This window comes from Aythya fuligula, chromosome 3 (assembly GCF_009819795.1).
Source record: "Aythya fuligula isolate bAytFul2 chromosome 3, bAytFul2.pri, whole genome shotgun sequence".
NCBI classification, from domain to species: Eukaryota; Metazoa; Chordata; class Aves; order Anseriformes; family Anatidae; genus Aythya; species Aythya fuligula.
Window position 1 is genome coordinate 79,881,101 of NC_045561.1, and position 18,868 is coordinate 79,899,968.

Below are 18,868 nucleotides of genomic sequence, written 5' to 3' on the forward strand. Positions count from 1 at the left end.
CAGGCATTTAATTCTTTATGTATATTTCTTGTAATTTTTACTAGTGCAATAAAACTTCAGTAATGGATTCAGTGTCTTAAGAAATAAGCTTAAAGTTTTTTTTTGTTTTTTTTTTTGTTTGTTTGTTTTGTTTGTTTTTGTTTGTTTGTTTTTAATTTCTAGGAGTATTTTGTTCCATTTTTATTAACAAAGCTTATTGTGTGGCATCTTATTTTTGATTTTAAGCTGGATTTAGTGTGTAAGAGTAAACAGATTTTAAAATATGGTGCTTCTCAGTGTTAGTTTCCACTAGGGAATATAATTAGCATGAAAGAAAATGAATGTATTTGTTTTGAAGAATCTACTTTTTTTTTTTTTTTTTTTTTTTTTTAAGCAAACACACACTTTTTTTTCTTCTTGAATATCTTTGCAGCTTTTATTCTAAAACAAACTCTGAAGTTTTTAACCGGTAGTTGTTAGTGGATGTTATATCTTACTAATTTTTTTCTCTATTTTCTTATCTCAATTTTTGTCCCCAGTGTGCTGTACCATACAGTGGAAGATTTTGGTTTCATCACAATATATGTTCCTCTGCCAACATACACAATACAACATAGATAATGTTTAGAATTACTGTATATTACTAAGCTGCATTAAAATTCCAACTGAAGTAATTTTCTAGGACTTTCAGACTTTGGGAACAGTTTTGAGATAATCAGTAATTTTAATGTTAGACTGTAGATATACCTGAGCTACAGACCAGGCAGTTTAAAGCAGACAGACTGGCTGCTAGACATGGCTTAGTTGTGGCAAAATAGACTGATGGACTCTAAGCAGAAACAGGTAGGGAAATTGTAGCTGTTCTGCCATACTTTGCTGTTTTGAGTAGTATTATTTTAAAGAACATTCTTGATTAGAAACAGGGAATGTTTCCTACCCTTACAAGAAGCCTGTTGTGTTCCAGTATTGTTGTTACTCTTCCCTTTGTCTGTGGAAAGTCTCTGCACAGCTTTCATTAACAGAAATATCTGTCTAGAGTAGATGTGTACTTGGAAGGTAAGTTTTCTTTCCAATTCATAGATGAAGCTTGTGCTCTGATATTTAGGTAAGTGCTTCTGATATAATGGGTCTATAATGGAATACATAATTAATCTTGTAATTCTATTAACGTTATTAAATTTAGTAGGTTTGATACTTATGCTCACTAACTTGTGGGTCTGGCAGCTTACTGAAGGAAAAAGATGTGGTGCACACACCTTGGAATAGTTTGCTTGTCGTTCAGTCTTGTGCCTGAGAAAAAAGACTCAAGGGAATTATTTCAGTAGGCCCAGCAACAGCAGTGTTGTCTCTTGGAGCTGCGTTGTCGGATAGTGAACTGACCTCCTTCTTCCTCAGAAAAAGGGGTGATCTTTTTTTTTTTTTCCCAAAGGAAGGGGTGCTCTTATCCACAATATACTTTTTAAAAAATACAGTATTTCTGAAAATAGGTGCTCTCTGGTACTGGATGGTCTACTGTTACCTTAAATTATTTGAAATGTGTGATACAACATTGTTTGTTCTCTTTGAAATCTGTGATTGATCTGCTTGAGTCATACTCACTTTGAAACTATACATTTTTTACAGAGGTATTTAAATCAATTAATGGATTAATTCATCGGTATATTTTCAGTTAATTGGAAATACTCTGTAGAGAGATGTATATTTCAGAGATAGTTACTGCAGTCTTTGTGAATGTGAGTGAGTAGGCCCCCATATTTATCAGTTGATTTCAAAAACATAAACATGATAAGTATGTGCTTTTAAAATTGTTACTTGTATTAAGGTGATACTCAGTGGTGTGGAGAGGAGGGTGAAGCTGGATGTAGTAAATGCTCTGTAAATTGTTAGAGAGAAAGTAAATTGTTCCTTTATTGTGAAGCTGGATGTAGTAAATGTAAGAGATACTAGTAAATGTAGTAAATTGTTAGAGATACTGTCCTTTATTTAACCTGCTACATTTCCAGTGTAAGCATTTGTAAAATAAAAACATGCTCAGTATGGGATTTTTGAAAAACATCCACTTATTATTATTAGCTGAACGATTTGTTTTTGCAAAGTCAGACCCTAGAAGGACAAGTAATATATGAAGGATGTAGAAGCTTAGTGACCTGCTAAGTCAGATCAAAATACATCTTTTTGTTTTTGCTAATAAACTACTTATTGCAAACTTGGTATTTGAACAACATAAGCAGGAAGTTTTACATTTAAATAAAAGTTAAAAAATAATGTCCTAGATTTGCATCTGGATTTTGTTACCAGTCTCAAGATGCTACCCGGAACAACAGCATGCAGCATGGGAAATCTGATAATGTGAATCTTTCAACATTATGCATTCTGGCATGAGCATGGTTTCCTGTAGTATTGCTGATATGCCAGATAAAACAAACCTGTGTCCAAAATCAACCTCTGTTATAAATTGATGCTCTTTGTTATCCATATTTGTGCTGTAATATGTGATTAACTGTTTCCCATCAGAAAAGGAAGAACATTATTTCAATGTTGCTTCTAAATGATAAGCAATTACAACCTCCATGACTGTTTAGTTCAAATAAAGTCAAACAATGCCACATAAATAATATCATTTTATGCTACATTTAATTGTAGTAGCACTTTTATTCAAAGCATCATCTTCAGGGTAACAAACCATTTTCATGTTTCTTCAATGGAAGTTAAACTTTCCACCATGGTGATGAAATTACCGTGATTTGACCTCCTCAAAATAAGCATTTATTTTTTTCTCATTTTGTTGAAATGATGTACAACAAATTACATTGTCTGTAAAATTAAACTCCAACAGCAAAATTTGGTATGCACAAATAAAATAATTTATTTTACTCTCTTTTTTCTGAGTGCTGAATAGAATTTGTGAATAAAAATGTCAAGGTCTGGTCCCTTCCCATCCATTTGTTTTTTTGTTTATTTATTTTGCCTGGGCAGTCTTCCATCAGAGGGCTACAGTGCAAATTCCAAAACCAATATTTCAGTATTAAACTACAAGAGAGCTTTGGTGCCTTTCAGCTCTAAAATATAGAGAGTTACACAGTAGTCCCCTATCTTACAAGATGGTCAAATTTTTTAAAGGATCAAGAAAGTTTTGAGAGAAATGATGCTCTCTCTTAACATTTTATTTCTTTTTTAGCTCAATAAGGCAGTTCAGAAGCATAACCAGGAGGAAAAAATAAAAGAAAAAAGAAAACTATCACAGAAACTCAAGCCATTGAGACATAAAGTGTTGGGGGAAGTATCTATACCGGCTAACATTATGATTGTAGTTTGATCAGGGCGATACTCTTTCTATCAAATGTTGATACAGTTACTTTCTTTCATACAACATTTCAGAGTAGGAGTATGAGGTACTCTGATACGTCTTCTGAAGGAGACTTGCTCTTATCTAAAAAGAGAGATTAACTTCTCCCAATTTAAATATTCCACTTTCTCATGTGATGCCCTGGTACCGTTAGGAGGGGGGGGGGGGGGGAAGGCAGGCGATGTGGAAAGAATTAATGTAAGTGAAAAGAGGATTATGTATTTAGTAATTGAGACCTGTACTGTTTAGATAGAAGGACAAGGAACGAATATAAGTGAGAATATTGTTGTTGAAGTTACAATATACCTCTTATGCTAAAAAACTGGACTAGGTTACTCTCCATGGCTGAAAAGCTATGCTCTCCTTTTGCTCTCTCTGGACCAACTGAATATTCAAGGATTCACGGGAGAACAGGTTCACTAGAAAAGTAAAAATACCTACTCTGTCTCTCTGTACTTCTACACTAGTTTGGAATTTGGACCAGTGTCCTAATAGACGGAAACCATGCATTTAAATCTTTTTTAGACAAATCTGGATAAATTTTATGTATTGAGGCTATTCAGTTTGTTTGAGCAATGTATTTCTGAAATAAAGTCTTAGAAAATGAGCATTACTTGTAGCATTGCTAAGACTGAAGCTGAAATAACCAGAACTGAAACAACTCAAAAACTAAGATATATACATACATATGTAAGTTCAAATATATATATATATATATATATATATATATATAAGCATTGCCATATCTTAGTACAAATCTTAGTACAACTGGATGGAGATATTTTTTCTATAATTTCATAATATTTATGTAGGCAATGAAAGTTTATATGAAAAAGCATATAAAGTTTTCAATGGCAAAACTGAGAATAGAAACCAACTAAAAATGCCTTCTCTAGCCACTTTATTACACAACTATACTTGCATAGAGATGTTTTTAATTTGCTGTATAGTTCAACGTTTATGAAAAGAAATTACATCTGTAAAATATTGCTTGCAGCTGTAGTTATTGCGCAGTGATATTAGTTAAAGATTGCTATTATGGAAGGAGGAGGAATCATATTACTAGTTCTTATTTTGAAATGTATGGAGGTTGAATTCAGGAAATAGGTATGATGTTGACTTTTGTTTTTAATCCCAGCAGGGAGGTAAGAGCAGGAAAACCTTGTTCTCTGCATGGTGGAACAGTGTCAAATGATAGTTTTCATTCTCCAACAATTCAATTTCATTTAATCTAGATTATGCAGACAGTTCTGCTTACATATACAAAAATTTCAGATTTGTAAAATATTCCAAATACTATCAGGGAAGAAAGGATGAGAACATGGCAGCTTTGAAACACTGACAACCGCATGCCTGGGTACTCAGGAAGGCAGAAGCAGATGACTTTCAAACTTAGGTACAGGAAGACTACTATTTTTTTCCTGACTACTTTAATTTTTATATTTCTGAAAAATAAAATAGCCTCAGGAATCAGAATCACATTTGGAGTTTTACTTTTTTATTTATACGTCAAAGAGAGTACCTACTACCCAGGTGATGATGTCTTAATTCATTGTGATTTTCTGTGTTATTATCACTAAACTAACCAGCCTGGATATAAACCAATTCTATTAGAGCATTAGACAACTTTTGGTGGCTATTTTATTCTTCTATTCTCTTATTTTTTCACTTCTTCCTAGTAGAAATCTCCCTTAATTTTTTTTTTTTTAATTATTTTTTTATTTTTTATTTTTTTAGGCAGGAAGAAATGAGGGAATTTTAGATCTCATAGGTTCTTCTCAAAGACTTTGTGATTTATAGCAAGGAGTAAGTTACCACATATGTCATGAAGTCTTCTGGGGAAATGTGGGAAAAGGTACAATTCTTTTCTCAAACCTCTAAGGGCACAGGATATGATCAGAATTCTTGGAAGCATGATTTTTGTTGTAAAATGGAAATGTTGCATACAGCAAGACAAAAAAAAAAGATTGCATCTGTGTAGCATGACAAAGCCTGATTCTTGTTCTGAAAGGAGCAGCTGTGGTTTCCATTACCTTCAGAGAACAGGCATGGTTCATGCTCACTACCTCACCAGATCTGAGTAGATTTATTTGAAAGGAACTTGGCTATCTTGCCACTGAACTTCAGTAAACAAAAGAAAATGCATGTGCTTTCCTTTGAGATTTCCTTGTACTTTCTTTCTAGAGCTGAGACAACAGAAAATTCTTTGCCTTAACAGCATAAGACTAGAAAAACAACTGTTACTGGAAAGTCTGCTTGTCCTTTTGAAAATTGCAATTATGCATGACTTAGACATCAATGCATATGACCTCCATGCAATGGTCATGACTGCTATGGAGGTTTTTTCAGAACATATGGCCAATGGACTAGCACAATTTAATGCCCTTTCAGCATGGTAAATTTTTTGGCGTGCAGTTTTAAGGAAAGTCCTTTAGAACTGGCGAAGGCAGGATTTGTCAAGCCTTTCCTTAAAATCTCTGTGACACGTGGAACATATATCAAGATATCTGATGAGCATAGGTTTCAATGAACATTTTTCAGCAATGTCATTAATGTTAGATGAACTCCAGATACTTGTTTTTGTTGTTGTTGTTGTTGTTTTTTTTAAACTTTTATTAGAATTTAATTCTTTTTTAATTGGGTGAAATCCAAAGTAAAGAGGTGATTTATTTATTTATTTATTTTAAATTTTATTTTAAAATCTAGATATTAGTGGGCACAATGAGCAATTCTGGACACTTGACTTACTATTTGTACTCCAAAGAGCTTAGATGTTATTTCAAGATTTGGGAAATCTTGAAACTGACTTTCTGGACCAATTTCCTGATATGGACTCTTTTCCTGAATGAGGGAATCCTTATAACATATACATAACATACGAATTTAGTTACACTCAGAATTTTGAAGCAGGTATGGTTTTCTTTTGCAGTGAAGAAAGCATCAGATGTAATTGCATCAGTAATGGTCTTGAAAACCCCTGGGTATGGCTCCACTAATGCTGTTCTGGTGCTTGACATGTAAGAAAAAAAAGGTAAAGATGATTTATTTGTGTGTGGTTCTTGCACTGGAAATCACAAACTCACCCCTTGACTTGTGTTTTAATTTCTAAAGAGCTATGTAGATTTTTGCCCTGCAACTTGTTTTCTTAAATGAAAACATGAAAATTAAATGCCGCTTGAATCTTTTTATATTGCTGTAATATTTTATTTTTTTTCTCCTCATGGTGCTTTTCTTCCCTCTTCTACTATCAGAAATTAATCTGAAATTATATTTATATATTATATATTCAAAGATGAGGTATGGGAGATCCTAAATCTTACTTTAAGCCCAGAGAGTTCATAGGGCAGATATTTCATTTCTTGAAAACCATTTTTAGTGACCTGAGTTACCAAGTCCTTCAAAGGTAACAATTTCCCAGCAACATTTCTACTCCTGTTTTTAAGGACAAAGCTTATCCTCCCTTATCTTTCCTTCTCCGTCTTTCTATGACTTTAGCTTCTTTCCCTCCCTCCCTTCCTCCCTTCCTCCCTTCCTTCCCAGTTTCCTCTTTCAGTGTCTTGCATAGAAGCTTTCCAGCCAAAGTGCAGGTACTTTGTTAAATAAAAGCCTAAATAAAATATTGACTAGTCAGTGCTTGATACAAATGTAAAATCTTACTCCTTAATCTTAAGTGAAAATGCAAACTAAACAGATATAGCTAACTAGAAACATTTTATCTTCTATTCCAATACCTTAGTTTCTTCATATGTAATTGGTCCTGGACAGTTCAGACAGATCTTTAAAGTGTCATCTCAAGAGACTCGGGTTTTATCTCTTAGAAATAATAAGGCTGTTTGAAAAGTCTGTGTTACTAATCCTGGAACTTTTTGGAAACCTGAATTATGAATTCACTTGGTTATTCCACATCCATTTAAATAAATGCCCTTAGTAGTCTGGAAGCTCCTGATATCCAAAGCCAAAGCAGTTTGATCTAAGTTAGTCTTTGATATTTTAGCATATAACCCTCATACTTAAGATGAGCGACATAAGGCCTATAAGAATGGATGAGATCATCGGTTTGACCAGCTAGTGTACTTAGGGAAAAAGGAATGAGCTTTCTGAGTCCTCCTTCAGATATAAAGAAGGTATCTAAATAATACCTCTATCTCACTTGAAGACAGAAAAATGTTATTAGTATCTGTACCTTGTAAGAGTAGAAGTTGTTTGGAACCTCAGCAATTACTTATGAGGTGACATTTTGTGATCTACTAATAGCCACCTTCACTTGGTACAGAACTCTGTTCAGGAAAACAAGAGAAATGACTTGCAAGTTGGGGAAGTGCAACTTATAAGGGTGGCAGTATCTTTAAACAGATAAATGGGTGTACTTTGGGGGAGAACTAAAAATTGCACTAACATGAACTTCAGAAATCTTCTTAAAGGCTTTTGAATAATGATAACAGGTATACTGCAGACAGAAGTTACCTTTAGTGCATGCTATAGATCTGTCCAGACATTTAAGTAGGAAGTATATATAATTATTTTCCCTCTGGGTGCTATTGCTATATGTGCTATCCTGTATGTCCCATATATTTTGTCTCTGTCTAAGGTACTTTGAAAAGCTCTCTTTTAAATATAAGACACTCAACTCAATATTCCTGGTGGTATTAAAAAAGCAAGATAACTGCCTGTTTGTCTGTGGCCTCTGCAAAGACATATATTCATGAAGTCAAAAATACTCATGCTTTAAAACTCCTGTAGTAGTCTAGGCTAGACTTTGTCGGGGGGAATGTTCTGCTACCAGTACTGTTACTTAAACTGCCTTTCTGGGAATATGGAATGACTGCAATTACAGTAAATAATATATTGAACATTATGGCTGAAGTACACTAAAGTTAAGTCACATTTGACAAAGTTAACAAGTAAATATAATACAGATAACTCTTTCCTTCCCTCCTATATTTGAGTAGCGGTAAGTGCAGACATGCTGTGAAAGTGCTGGTAAAGTGTATTTCTCTGCAGGTCAGCTCAGTGGTACTCCTATATGAAAGATACCCAGGCGGTAGTTCTGATATATGGCAGCTCTGGCTTAAACTAAACATGTTCATTTGTAACATAATGCATACACAAGGAGTCTTCCTAGCAGTGGATCCAGTGTTCAATATATTGTGTTAAAAGCTGCAATGTTTTATGCAAACAGATTATTTTTACGTATGTACATACATAGAAATAAATATTCATATAATTACGTAATAATCTCTACTCTGTATAGCTCGAGTGTAATATATCTATTAATCACTGTATTCAAGGGACAGTAGGGGTGTTTTATGTGTTAAAGAAACTAATTTAAGATTGAAAATATATTAGTTGAAGTTTAATCTATTTCTTCAGTTATTCTTGTTAGTGTCAAGGAGTCAGAGAATTACCAGTGGTGTATATTAAGTAGTAGTGACATTAGAATATTCTAAAGGCTGTCAATTGCTTGCCAGTATTATACAGCGCGTAGAGGTAGTGGGGAAAAGAAGAACTGGCAGTTAAAGGCTGAAATCCAAGAGCTTTGATTCTGTACCTGTCTTGCTACAAAGTACATTGAGGCTATGTTGCTCAATCAATACCTAGCACCCAGGTAACTAGCCCAAATCAGGTATGTTTCAAATGTCATATATTTTCAGTTCTATCATACATTTTTCAGTTCTATTTATAGTGCAATTTGGAATGCTGGCTGCTTTGATGAGCAACTGGGAGCTTTCCTATCTCTGTCAAGGTGTCATTTTGCTGCTTTGCAGTATCAAAACAGTAATTCTTTGACTACCTAAATCTCATTCATGTTTCACACAATCTTTTAATAAAATTAAGTTGGAGGAGCTTTTTTTTATCAGCATGTGTATCTTTGGTGGTATCATGGAATCTTTTTATCTAGGTGAGAAAATAAATTCTGACCTGCTAACTATTTTGTGTTCGTTGGAAAGAAAAGGGAGTCAGCAGAAGGTGCCATACACTTCAGTCATGAGAGAAACACAAATGCTGTATGGCCCTACTCACTGTTAACTCTTTACTGAATAAATGAATGTGTAATAATGATTGTGTTTAAAAGTTTGTGAACTACAGAAAGAGGAGTTGGCTTTATTTGAGTGCTGATTGGAAGAAGATGATGGGCACAGACAGGGCTGAAAAGTAGTTGTTTTCTAAAAAGCATGGTCAGGATGAATGGAAGGATTCAGAGAACCTTTACATGGGCATGTTCACAGACATTTACATTCTGTTTCTGCCAGTTGGGCCTGTGGTTTGCTCTGTCATGCTCCTACTGGGTAGACCTGTGTGGTGCCAGGAATTGGACTTGATGATCCTTATGGGTCCCCTCCAACTCAAGATATTCTATTATTCTATCATTCTACTGGCACTTACTCTTACTGTGTAGACGCAAAATCTCCACTTTTGCTGGCAGTGCACACTGTCCTCATGATGTCTCAATACAACAATGTTCTATACCTGCAGCAGATAATTACTATTTGCTTTCAAGATATTTTGAGCAGCACACAGTTTTCACCGATAGATCAGTCCTTAGCTTTTCTGCTCTGGTCTAAAAATAAGTACATATTTTTGTCTTTATCTTGAGTGGCTTTAATCAGAGATTTCTAATTTTGAGATTTGTGACTTGAGCCTGCTTTACTTAAAGTCCCATTGCCTAGCAGTACATACTACCAACTTTGGAACAATATTTTATTTTCTAATGTTGTTGTCTTGCTATGGTATGGTTTACTTAATATATACATTATACTTCATATGTTCATGTATGAAGTTCAATACTGCTGACATTCTCGAAGCCACAGTGTGCACATGTTCAGTGCTAGATTGTGCCTTTGGAGTAAGGGTACAGGAGGTACAGTTACTCAGAAAAACAGTTCCATTCAAGATACCAGGTTGCTCAAGGACATGATACTGCCTTTGTCTTTCTTCCAAAGCTGGCTGTGCATTTGGCCACCTCTGCTCTCTTCTGAAACATACGTGTATGAAGACTTATATGTATATGCGTATTTTGAGTTCCTGGTCAATGTATCTCAGCTGATACCCCATGTTACCATCTATCTGATCTATACTTTTATACCTTTTAGATGAAAATATGATGTATATAGTTCCTTATTTTTAACTGTTATAAGTAATACAACTTTTCCATATATTTCTACAAGAACTTCATGATGTCACTTCTTTTTAAGTACGGTAGTGTATTTGCTGTTGGTGGGAAAAGACTTCTAACAGTTGTCTAGTGTTCTACAAGGTGGGTCGAGCAGATTTTTTCTGTTACTGTAATTGCAGTTTGTCATATGCCTTGTAGATGATGTAACATGCTATTGTGCTTAAATTTGCAAGTGGAAGGATTGAAATTACACCAAACTGAAAGTTTCATTAAAGGAACTCGTGTCTCCGCTTTCCTCATCACCTGACTTCACCTTGACTCAACATTACTAGCAAGAGATATGAAGTATTATTCGTTTTATGACCCGTTTTTTATTCTGTGTTCACCAACTCCACAGAAGCTGCTATGCATTCTTGAGTACATATGTAGGACTGTGCCATAGCTGTGTAAATGAGATATTATGAACTGTGGTGCTGCTTATCCAGTCAAATTTATAGGCACAAATGAAGCATTGAATGGATTCTTATGCAACGTATCATATTGTAATATCTGTAAGTTCACACCTTCTCAATCAAATGCCACATGAGTAAAACATTTCATTTTTCTGTTTGGAAGCATTTCACATTCATTTCAATTGATTTGTTCATGGCATTTGCATACCATAGTCAGCACCCTTGTTGTGAAAGAACCTTCTAGTTTTAAGTGTCCTAATATGTTAATTACTTTGCTTTATGCAATTACTGAATGGTCTGCTGGTGTTTAGAAAAGTTTTGTAAAAAAAATCATCATTATTATTTAGGTGATGAAATATTTAAGGAAAGAGATGGAAGATTACAAAACAATATAATCATATTGTCATATCTTCTCCTTGCTTCCCATACTGTATTTTTTTTATACATTACATATTTCATATACATTCATTACCGTTATATATGTATATTTCTTATACATAATATATTTCATTTACTTATTCTTTAGTGAAAAACACAGATGTTTTTCATTAAGGCCTGCCACAGGATGTTAAGACTCTCTTTGGACTACTCTTTGGTTTGCATCCTATAGCACTTCACATGCTTTTGCAGAGAGGCTACAGAATTTTCCCATCCTGTTCATCCTGTTATGCTTGATAAGCATAGCACTTTTCAGGAAAGAAAAAAACCCTTGGGTTTCCATTCCCTTGGAACTGCAGAATTGGACTGCAGAATATAAAAGGTGGATACCAAAACCATACCAACATTTTTCAATGTGAGTTGCTGCTGTTGTGCTGGTCATGTGCATTTGTCAAGAGCTCATAGCTCAACTGTCAAATGAAATCTCTTGTTAGAGCACAAGGATGTGGCTTGTGAATCCTATACAGACCATGAAGGTATTCGGTATCTCCTGTATATCACAGCCTATATATATATAGTTATATATATAAAACTATATTGCAAAAACAAAACAAACAGAGAAAGTAAAATAAATCTTATATCATCAAACATCTAATTCCTGTGAAAGTACTCAACAGTAGTGCCAATTACAAGAATGTTGACAAACCGTTGGCAGACATGTCAGATATTTCTTCAACTGATGAAGCATAGAAAGCTAGTTGAGCAAGTACTGCAAGCAAGTTGGAAAGATTTGCCTACTACCATATGCCTTTAGTATTTACTAAATATTATTATAACTTATATTATTGCTGGTCTGCAATTGAAAAGCAGGAATCAATTTCCAAGCAGTAGAAAATGCATAAATGAAAATCATATTTTCAGAATCTATCCAGTTATTTGGGTAAGAAAAATAAATATTTAAGAGTAGTGTATTGAAAAAAGAAAGTAGAACCAATATTGGCTGAATTCTGCCTAGATATATTAAAGAAGATTATACTGACAAAAAATATCTTGAATTTGTCCAAAATTAACAAATAATTTTGTATTTCTTTCTAGCTTTGTTAAAATACTATTTTTTCACACAATTGCTTAGTGTGATCCAGACTAATGTAAACTTTACAGGTTTTAATGTGCATTTCAAAGATCCTGATCACTTACTGTGAAGATATGCATAGTTTCTATGATGGATATTTCATTTTGATCCTTGGATTTTTGAGAGCGTATACATGTATGACATTTGCCTCTTATTTACTATATTTTATGTGTACTGAAAAGAATCACATATGTGTTTAAAGGCTCTTCATATCTAAATAGTAATAGCTTTTATATATACATAAATGACTAGAAAGGATGTGGTTATTTTTAACTACCTAATAGGAAGGTATAGAAACTTTAATGTTTGTTGTTAAAATATGTACCGTGATGTTCAGGTTCAGAGCTGGCAAAGAGACTGAAGTACCAAAAAGAATGTATTCTCAGTATTTTTTGAGTCAACAAACTTATTTTTGGTTGGCTTCCAATTTGTAATGAAAACTTACATTTTGGAATAAGACACAAGTAATAGAAATGTTGCTGAAATTAATTCAAGCTTTTGAGTATATCAGTACTGTTTTCAGATTAAATGAACTGAGCATGACAAATATCTGTGTCAGTATTTTGATTAACTTTTATCTTTACTTCATCCTAACGTATTAGCATGAGTGAAATCTCTTCCATTGTCTGGCTGCAGTTCAGAAAGGTGAAAGACAACAACAACAAAAAAAATACATTGTGAGAAAGGGCACGAAGCACCTTATCACCATGCACTTACATTTGGGACAGTGGTTAATACCTTGCATAGGCATTTAGGAAATAGGACTTTCTTCCTTTTCTCGTCTTTGACTGTGTTGCTCCTCAAATAAGTCATTTTACTTTCATTTGTCAGCTTTTGTGAAATGGAAATAATGTTCTATATGTGGTTTCCTTTAGGATAGTCAAAAGCTGAAGTGTCAAGTGAGTAATTTTCTTATAACCTATAAGAACTGAAAAGGAAAAAGGAATAAAATCCAGGTCCAGAGCAGCATCTGATGAGTTATGTTCTGCAGTACTCTTACTGTTTGCCCTGAGGCCAAAATTCTTGTGTAGTGGGATGGTGGTAGGTACATCCAAGCTCCTATTTGTGAACTAAAAGCTTTAGGGTGGAGCTGAAAGGCCTTTTACACAACCCTGCTTCTCTAATTGGGTATTATTAGGCTAATTAGGCTTATACAGTAGGAACAAGACTGAAGTATGTGCAGCCCTAATAGCCATCAAGTGTACTGTACAACTGAGAATTCTAACATACCCTAGATTTCTCTTTGTTAGCAGACATAGTTGTAGGTGTTGAAAAAGGGCCTTCTTTAGTCTTATATAACATCATATTTGTAAGAAGATTTGAAAGCACAGGACTGATAATCAATTAACTCGGATGGCATCTGTGCAAGTAGGCTGTTATTCTGTGATGTAAATTTAACAAGCCAAAAAATGCTGTAGAGAAATGGGATAATTGCTGTGGTCCTTTCCTATTGGTAGGACTATAATTTACTTTTTGGAGATTCTAGATAGATAAATATTTTTCAAAAATGACTTGCAATATGGAAAAAAAAAATCCTGGAATATAAAGAATCATGGAAAAAAAATGAAACTCATAGATGCACATATTGAAGCCATCCCAAAATTTGGAGGTAATTTGAACAAGTATTTGGAGACTGGGAACAGTGATAAGAAAAGGAGTATTGAAAGGAGACATAAACTTTAATAATGAAGGATTTCAATACATCTTTGACTACAAAACATTAATATTGAAATAGGAGTTGGGAGAACTATTCCTCATTGATTTAGTGTGGAGTTTTCCTGCATCTTTCTGGAATACCTAGTGACCAGCTAGCAAATGTGATGCCCATCTACAAAAAGGGCCGGAGGGTAGACCCGGGAAACTATAGGCCTGTCAGTTTGACCTCAGTGCCAGGGAAACTCATGGAGCAGATTATCTTGAGTGTCATCACACGGCACTTACAGAGAAACCAGGTGATCAGGCCCAGTCAGCATGGGTTTATGAAAGGCAGGTCCTGCTTGACAAACTTCTATGACAAAGTGAAGCGCTTGGTGGATGAGGGAAAGGCTGTGGATGCGGTCTACCTTGACTTCAGCAAGGCTTTTGACACCGTCTCCCACAGCATTCTCCTCAAGAAACTGTCTGCTCATGGCTTGGACTGGTGTACACTTCGTTGGGTTAAAAACTGGCTGTATATCTGGGCCCAAAGAGTCAAGGTGAATGGAGTCAAATCCAGTTGGAGGCCGGTCACGAGTGGCATTCCCCAGGGCTCGGTACTGGGGCCAGTCCTCTTTAATATCTTTATAAGTGATCTGGATGAGGGGATCAAGTGCACCCTCAGTAAGTTCACAGATGACACCAAGTTAGGTGAGTGTGTTGATCTGCTTGAGGGTAGGAAGGCTCTGCAGGAGGATCTGGATAGGCTGCACCGATGGGCTGAGGTCAACTCTATGAAGTTCAACAAGGCCAAGTGCTGGGTCCTGCACCTGAGGCGCAATAACCCCAAGCAGAGCTACAGACTGGGAGAGGAATGGTTGGAGAGCTGCCAGGCAGAGAAGGACCTGGGAGTGATGGTGGATAGTCGGCTGAATATGAGCCAGCAGTGTGCTCGGGTGGCCAAGAAGGCCAACGGCATCCCGGCTTGCATAAGAAACAGTGTGACCAGCTGTAGTGGGTTTACGTGGCAAGGTTTTGGTAGCAGGGGGCCATAGGGGTGGTTTCTGTGAGAAGGATCTAGAAGCTGCCCCATGTTTGGTAAGGGCCCCACTGCTGACCAGAGGCGAGCCAATAAGCAATGTTGTTTTGCGCCTCTGTGAGTGCATGTTTAAGACAGGGAAAAAAACGCTGCGCCACACAGCAGCTGGGAGAGTGAGAGGAGTGAGAAACAGTCTTGCAGGCGCCAAGGTCAGTGAAGAAGGAGGGGAAGAGGTGCTCCAGGCACTGGAGCAGAAGTCCCCTGCAGCCTGTGGTGAGGACCATGGTGAAGCAGGATGTCCCCCTGCAGCCCATGGAGTACCGCGGTGGAGCAGGGTTCCCTGCTGCAGCCCGTGGAGGAGACCATGGTGGAGCAGGTGGCCCTGCACCAACGGAGGCTGCCGCCTGTGGAAGACCCCTGCCGGAGCAGATTCTGGGCCAGACCTGTAGCCCGTGGAGAGGAGACCACACAGGAGCAGGTGATCTGGCAGGAGCTGCTGCCCGTGGGGCCAGGTTGGAGCAGTTTGCTCCTGAGGGGTGGACCCCGTGGTACGGACCCATATCTGGAGCAGCTCTGGAAGAGCTGCTGCCGGTGGGAAGCCCAAGCCGGATCAGTTCATCAAGGACTGCATCCCGTGGGAGGGATCCCACAGCACAGGGGATGAGAGTGACCGAGAGGGAGCGGCAGAGAAGTGCTGTAGACTGACCATAACCCCTATTCTCCCGTTCCCCTGCACTGCTCGGGGGGAGGAGGTGGAAGAGGGTGGATGGGGGGGGGGGAGGGGCTTTTGGTTTCTTTCCTTTGTTTCTCACTTCTCTAGCTTGTTAGTAATAAGCAATAAATCTTACTACCTCCCTATGTCGAGTCTGTTTTGCCCGTTACAATAATTACTGCGTGATCTTCTCGTCCTTATCTCAACCTTTGAGCCCTTTTCACCCTATTTTCTCCCCATTCCTCTTTGAGGAGGGGGAGTGAGAGAGCGGCTGTGGTGGAGCGTGGCTGCCCACTTGAGCAGAACCACGACACCAGCAGGGCTAGGGAAGTGATTGCCCCCCTGTACTCGGCTCTGGTGAGGCCGCACCTTGAGTACTGTGTTCAGTTTTGGGCCCCTCGCTACAAGAAGGACATGGAGGTGCTTGAGCGAGTCCAGAGTAGGGCGATGAAGCTGATGAGGGGTCTGGAGAACAAGTCCTACGAGGAGCGGCTGAGGGAGCTGGGTTTGTTCAGCCTGCAGAAAAGGAGGCTCAGGGGTGACCTTATTGCTCTTTACAGATACCTTAAAGGAGGCTGTAGCGAGGTGGGGGTTGGTCTGTTCTCCCACGTGCCTGGTGACAGGATGAGGGGGAATGGGCTTAAGTTGCGCCAGGGGTGTTTTAGGTTGGATATTAGGAAGAACTTCTTTACTGAGAGGGTTGTAAGGCATTGGAATGGGCTGCCCAGGGAAGTGGTGGAGTCACCATCCCTGGAGGTCTTTAAAAGATGTTTAGATGTTGAACTTAGTGATATGGTTTAGTGGAGGACTTGTTAGTGTTAGGTCAGAGGTTGGACTTGATGATCTTGAGGTCTCTTCCAACCTAGACAATTCTATGATTCTGTGATTATTGTGTTAAACCTCCTGAAGAAACATGAGTTTGATGCAATAAAATCACATTACGTTCCTAAAACCATATTAAAAGGAGATCAGATAGCAGAAAGAAGAAAACAACAAGAGCACAGTGTTGAAATAGCTCTAAGCTCATGAGCTTTTGCCCCCTACACACCTGTTGTATAAAAGATGTTTCTTCTGTGAGAGTAGTCTAAAATCCTTCAACAGGCTTGAGGCATTATGGAAGACAGCAAATCCCTACCTCCATAATTTGCTTTGATCATATAATTTACTAAAAAAAAAAAAACAACAACCAACCAAACAAAAAAACAGCAGTCATTCTGTTCTAAAAAGGTTTTTCTCTTCTGGTTTATGTGCTGTTTGCTGTCAATAAACCTTGGAGACAGGAAAGTCTATTTGATACCCAGTAGGGTGCTAAAAATATTAAAATGTCTAGAATGTTGAATGAATGCAAAATGTCTTCAGTGCATATTTAATAAAGACCTCTATTTATTTATTTATTTATTTATTTTTAACGGTGTTACTTTGCTTCTCTCAAAAAACCCAAACCCTTAAAATGCCCCTTATAAAAGGCTTTGGTCTGTTGAGATAGAAACCAAAAATCCCTCCTGTTATCTAAAGAAGATGAGCTTGAGAAACAGGTTTCCTTAAGTTCCCCTGTTGTCATCTAACTGTTAGGTTGAAGATATGGATTCTTATTGTTACACAGTATTTAGCCTGTTTGATTGAACATTACAAAATGTTAAATGAGCTTATGCTATCCTTTGCCTTGTACAGCATCAGATCAGTTGAAACTGTATTGTTTTGTTACACAACTCCACAAGCCACTTTTGCTACCATATCTTACTGAATTTAATTTTGAATGATATTATTCAATCAAATTCAATCCATTCAGTTAATGACTCCTCAGAATCACTAAATGTGTGGTTACTTAGCCATTAAGTAGCATAAAATAAATTTTTAAAATAGAGCAAGATAATGAATTTTAACTTGCCTCTGTGTGTATATGAATTACTTATTTTCTATTTTTGTAATGAGTTTGAACAAATGGGTCAAAATTAAAAACAAGCAAGCAAACAAACAAACAAACAAAAAAACGTTCTGACAAATCTTGTAATCTTGTCAAGATATAAAGATCTTGGGGGATCTAGAGCATGTTTTCATTGCAAGTTTAACAAAAAAAAAAAAAATCCCTATGGGGAGTTGCTGTAATGCAGGGGCAACTGAATGTGGTTGGAGAGGTGGAACAGATGCTGAGCAGCTGCTGTCTAGCCACAGTGAGGGATGATAGCAATGCAGACAACTCTTGAGGATACAGAAACATGTATCCTCATGTGCAGGTGTGCACATACACATAGGCATACACATGCAACTTAACTCACAGTTCTAGGGTTCTTTCCCAGTTGCTATGTAGACATAGGAATTGTGATTCTATCTTTACAAAGGGGACTTCAAAAGCCTAAATGAGAATGTTTGCAGTCACTTAGAAATCTTTTGAGGCAATGCTTAAGACTGGATGTACTGTGTTGTTTTGCACATTTATTCTTCCATTAGGCATGCCAAGGAGGGAAGGATTTTTTTCCTGTTTATAAAATGGAAGCAGAATTTTCCTTGTGGCATCACTACCTTGAAGTACAAAGTTAATATTGCTCTGAACTAATTCACATCTACCCACAAAAATCTGTAGTTTGAATTAAGAGGTGCATTAAACTTGAGCAAGTCATCTGCTTGCAAGTTATCTGCTGAAGTTTGAGTTCTTCTTACCCAGTCTAATAATGCAGTGAAATACATCTACAAGCCTGAATAAGCACACAAGCATTGATTGCTAATGAAATCAATTCATTTGATTTATAAATAGAATAATTTATTTATAAACTGGAAGCTTTTTTGCTCAAGATTGGCCTAGCATGTAGTTGTGTACATTAAGGCTTTAAATTATTAAATTAAACCAAATTATTTTTGCAACATAACTCTTTTAAAAATAATCTTTGTAAAGCAGACTTCTTTTCTTTACCCCAATTCAAATTCTTGATGGGCAGTCATATTGTATGTACTTATTATTATTTATAGTTGGATAGAAGTGTGGAAGCCCTAAGAAGGCAACTCAGAAGGTTTCTTACTCATGCTAATTTTCCTTATGTTTCCTACCTTTTTTTAAGACAATATATTTACAAAATTACTTTGAGT

General features: G+C 36.7%; 1 protein-coding gene across 1 annotated transcript in view; it reads left to right on the forward strand.

The window, feature by feature from the left end:
• Positions 1-6,293: 6,293 nt before the first annotated feature.
• Positions 6,294-18,868, forward strand: part of LAMA2 (laminin subunit alpha 2) — a 356,269-nt gene continuing 343,694 nt past the window's right edge. The window contains 1 exon segment of the mRNA XM_032185008.1: positions 6,294-6,356. Within this exon segment, the coding sequence (XP_032040899.1) occupies positions 6,309-6,356 (48 nt within the window). The 5' untranslated portion in view covers positions 6,294-6,308.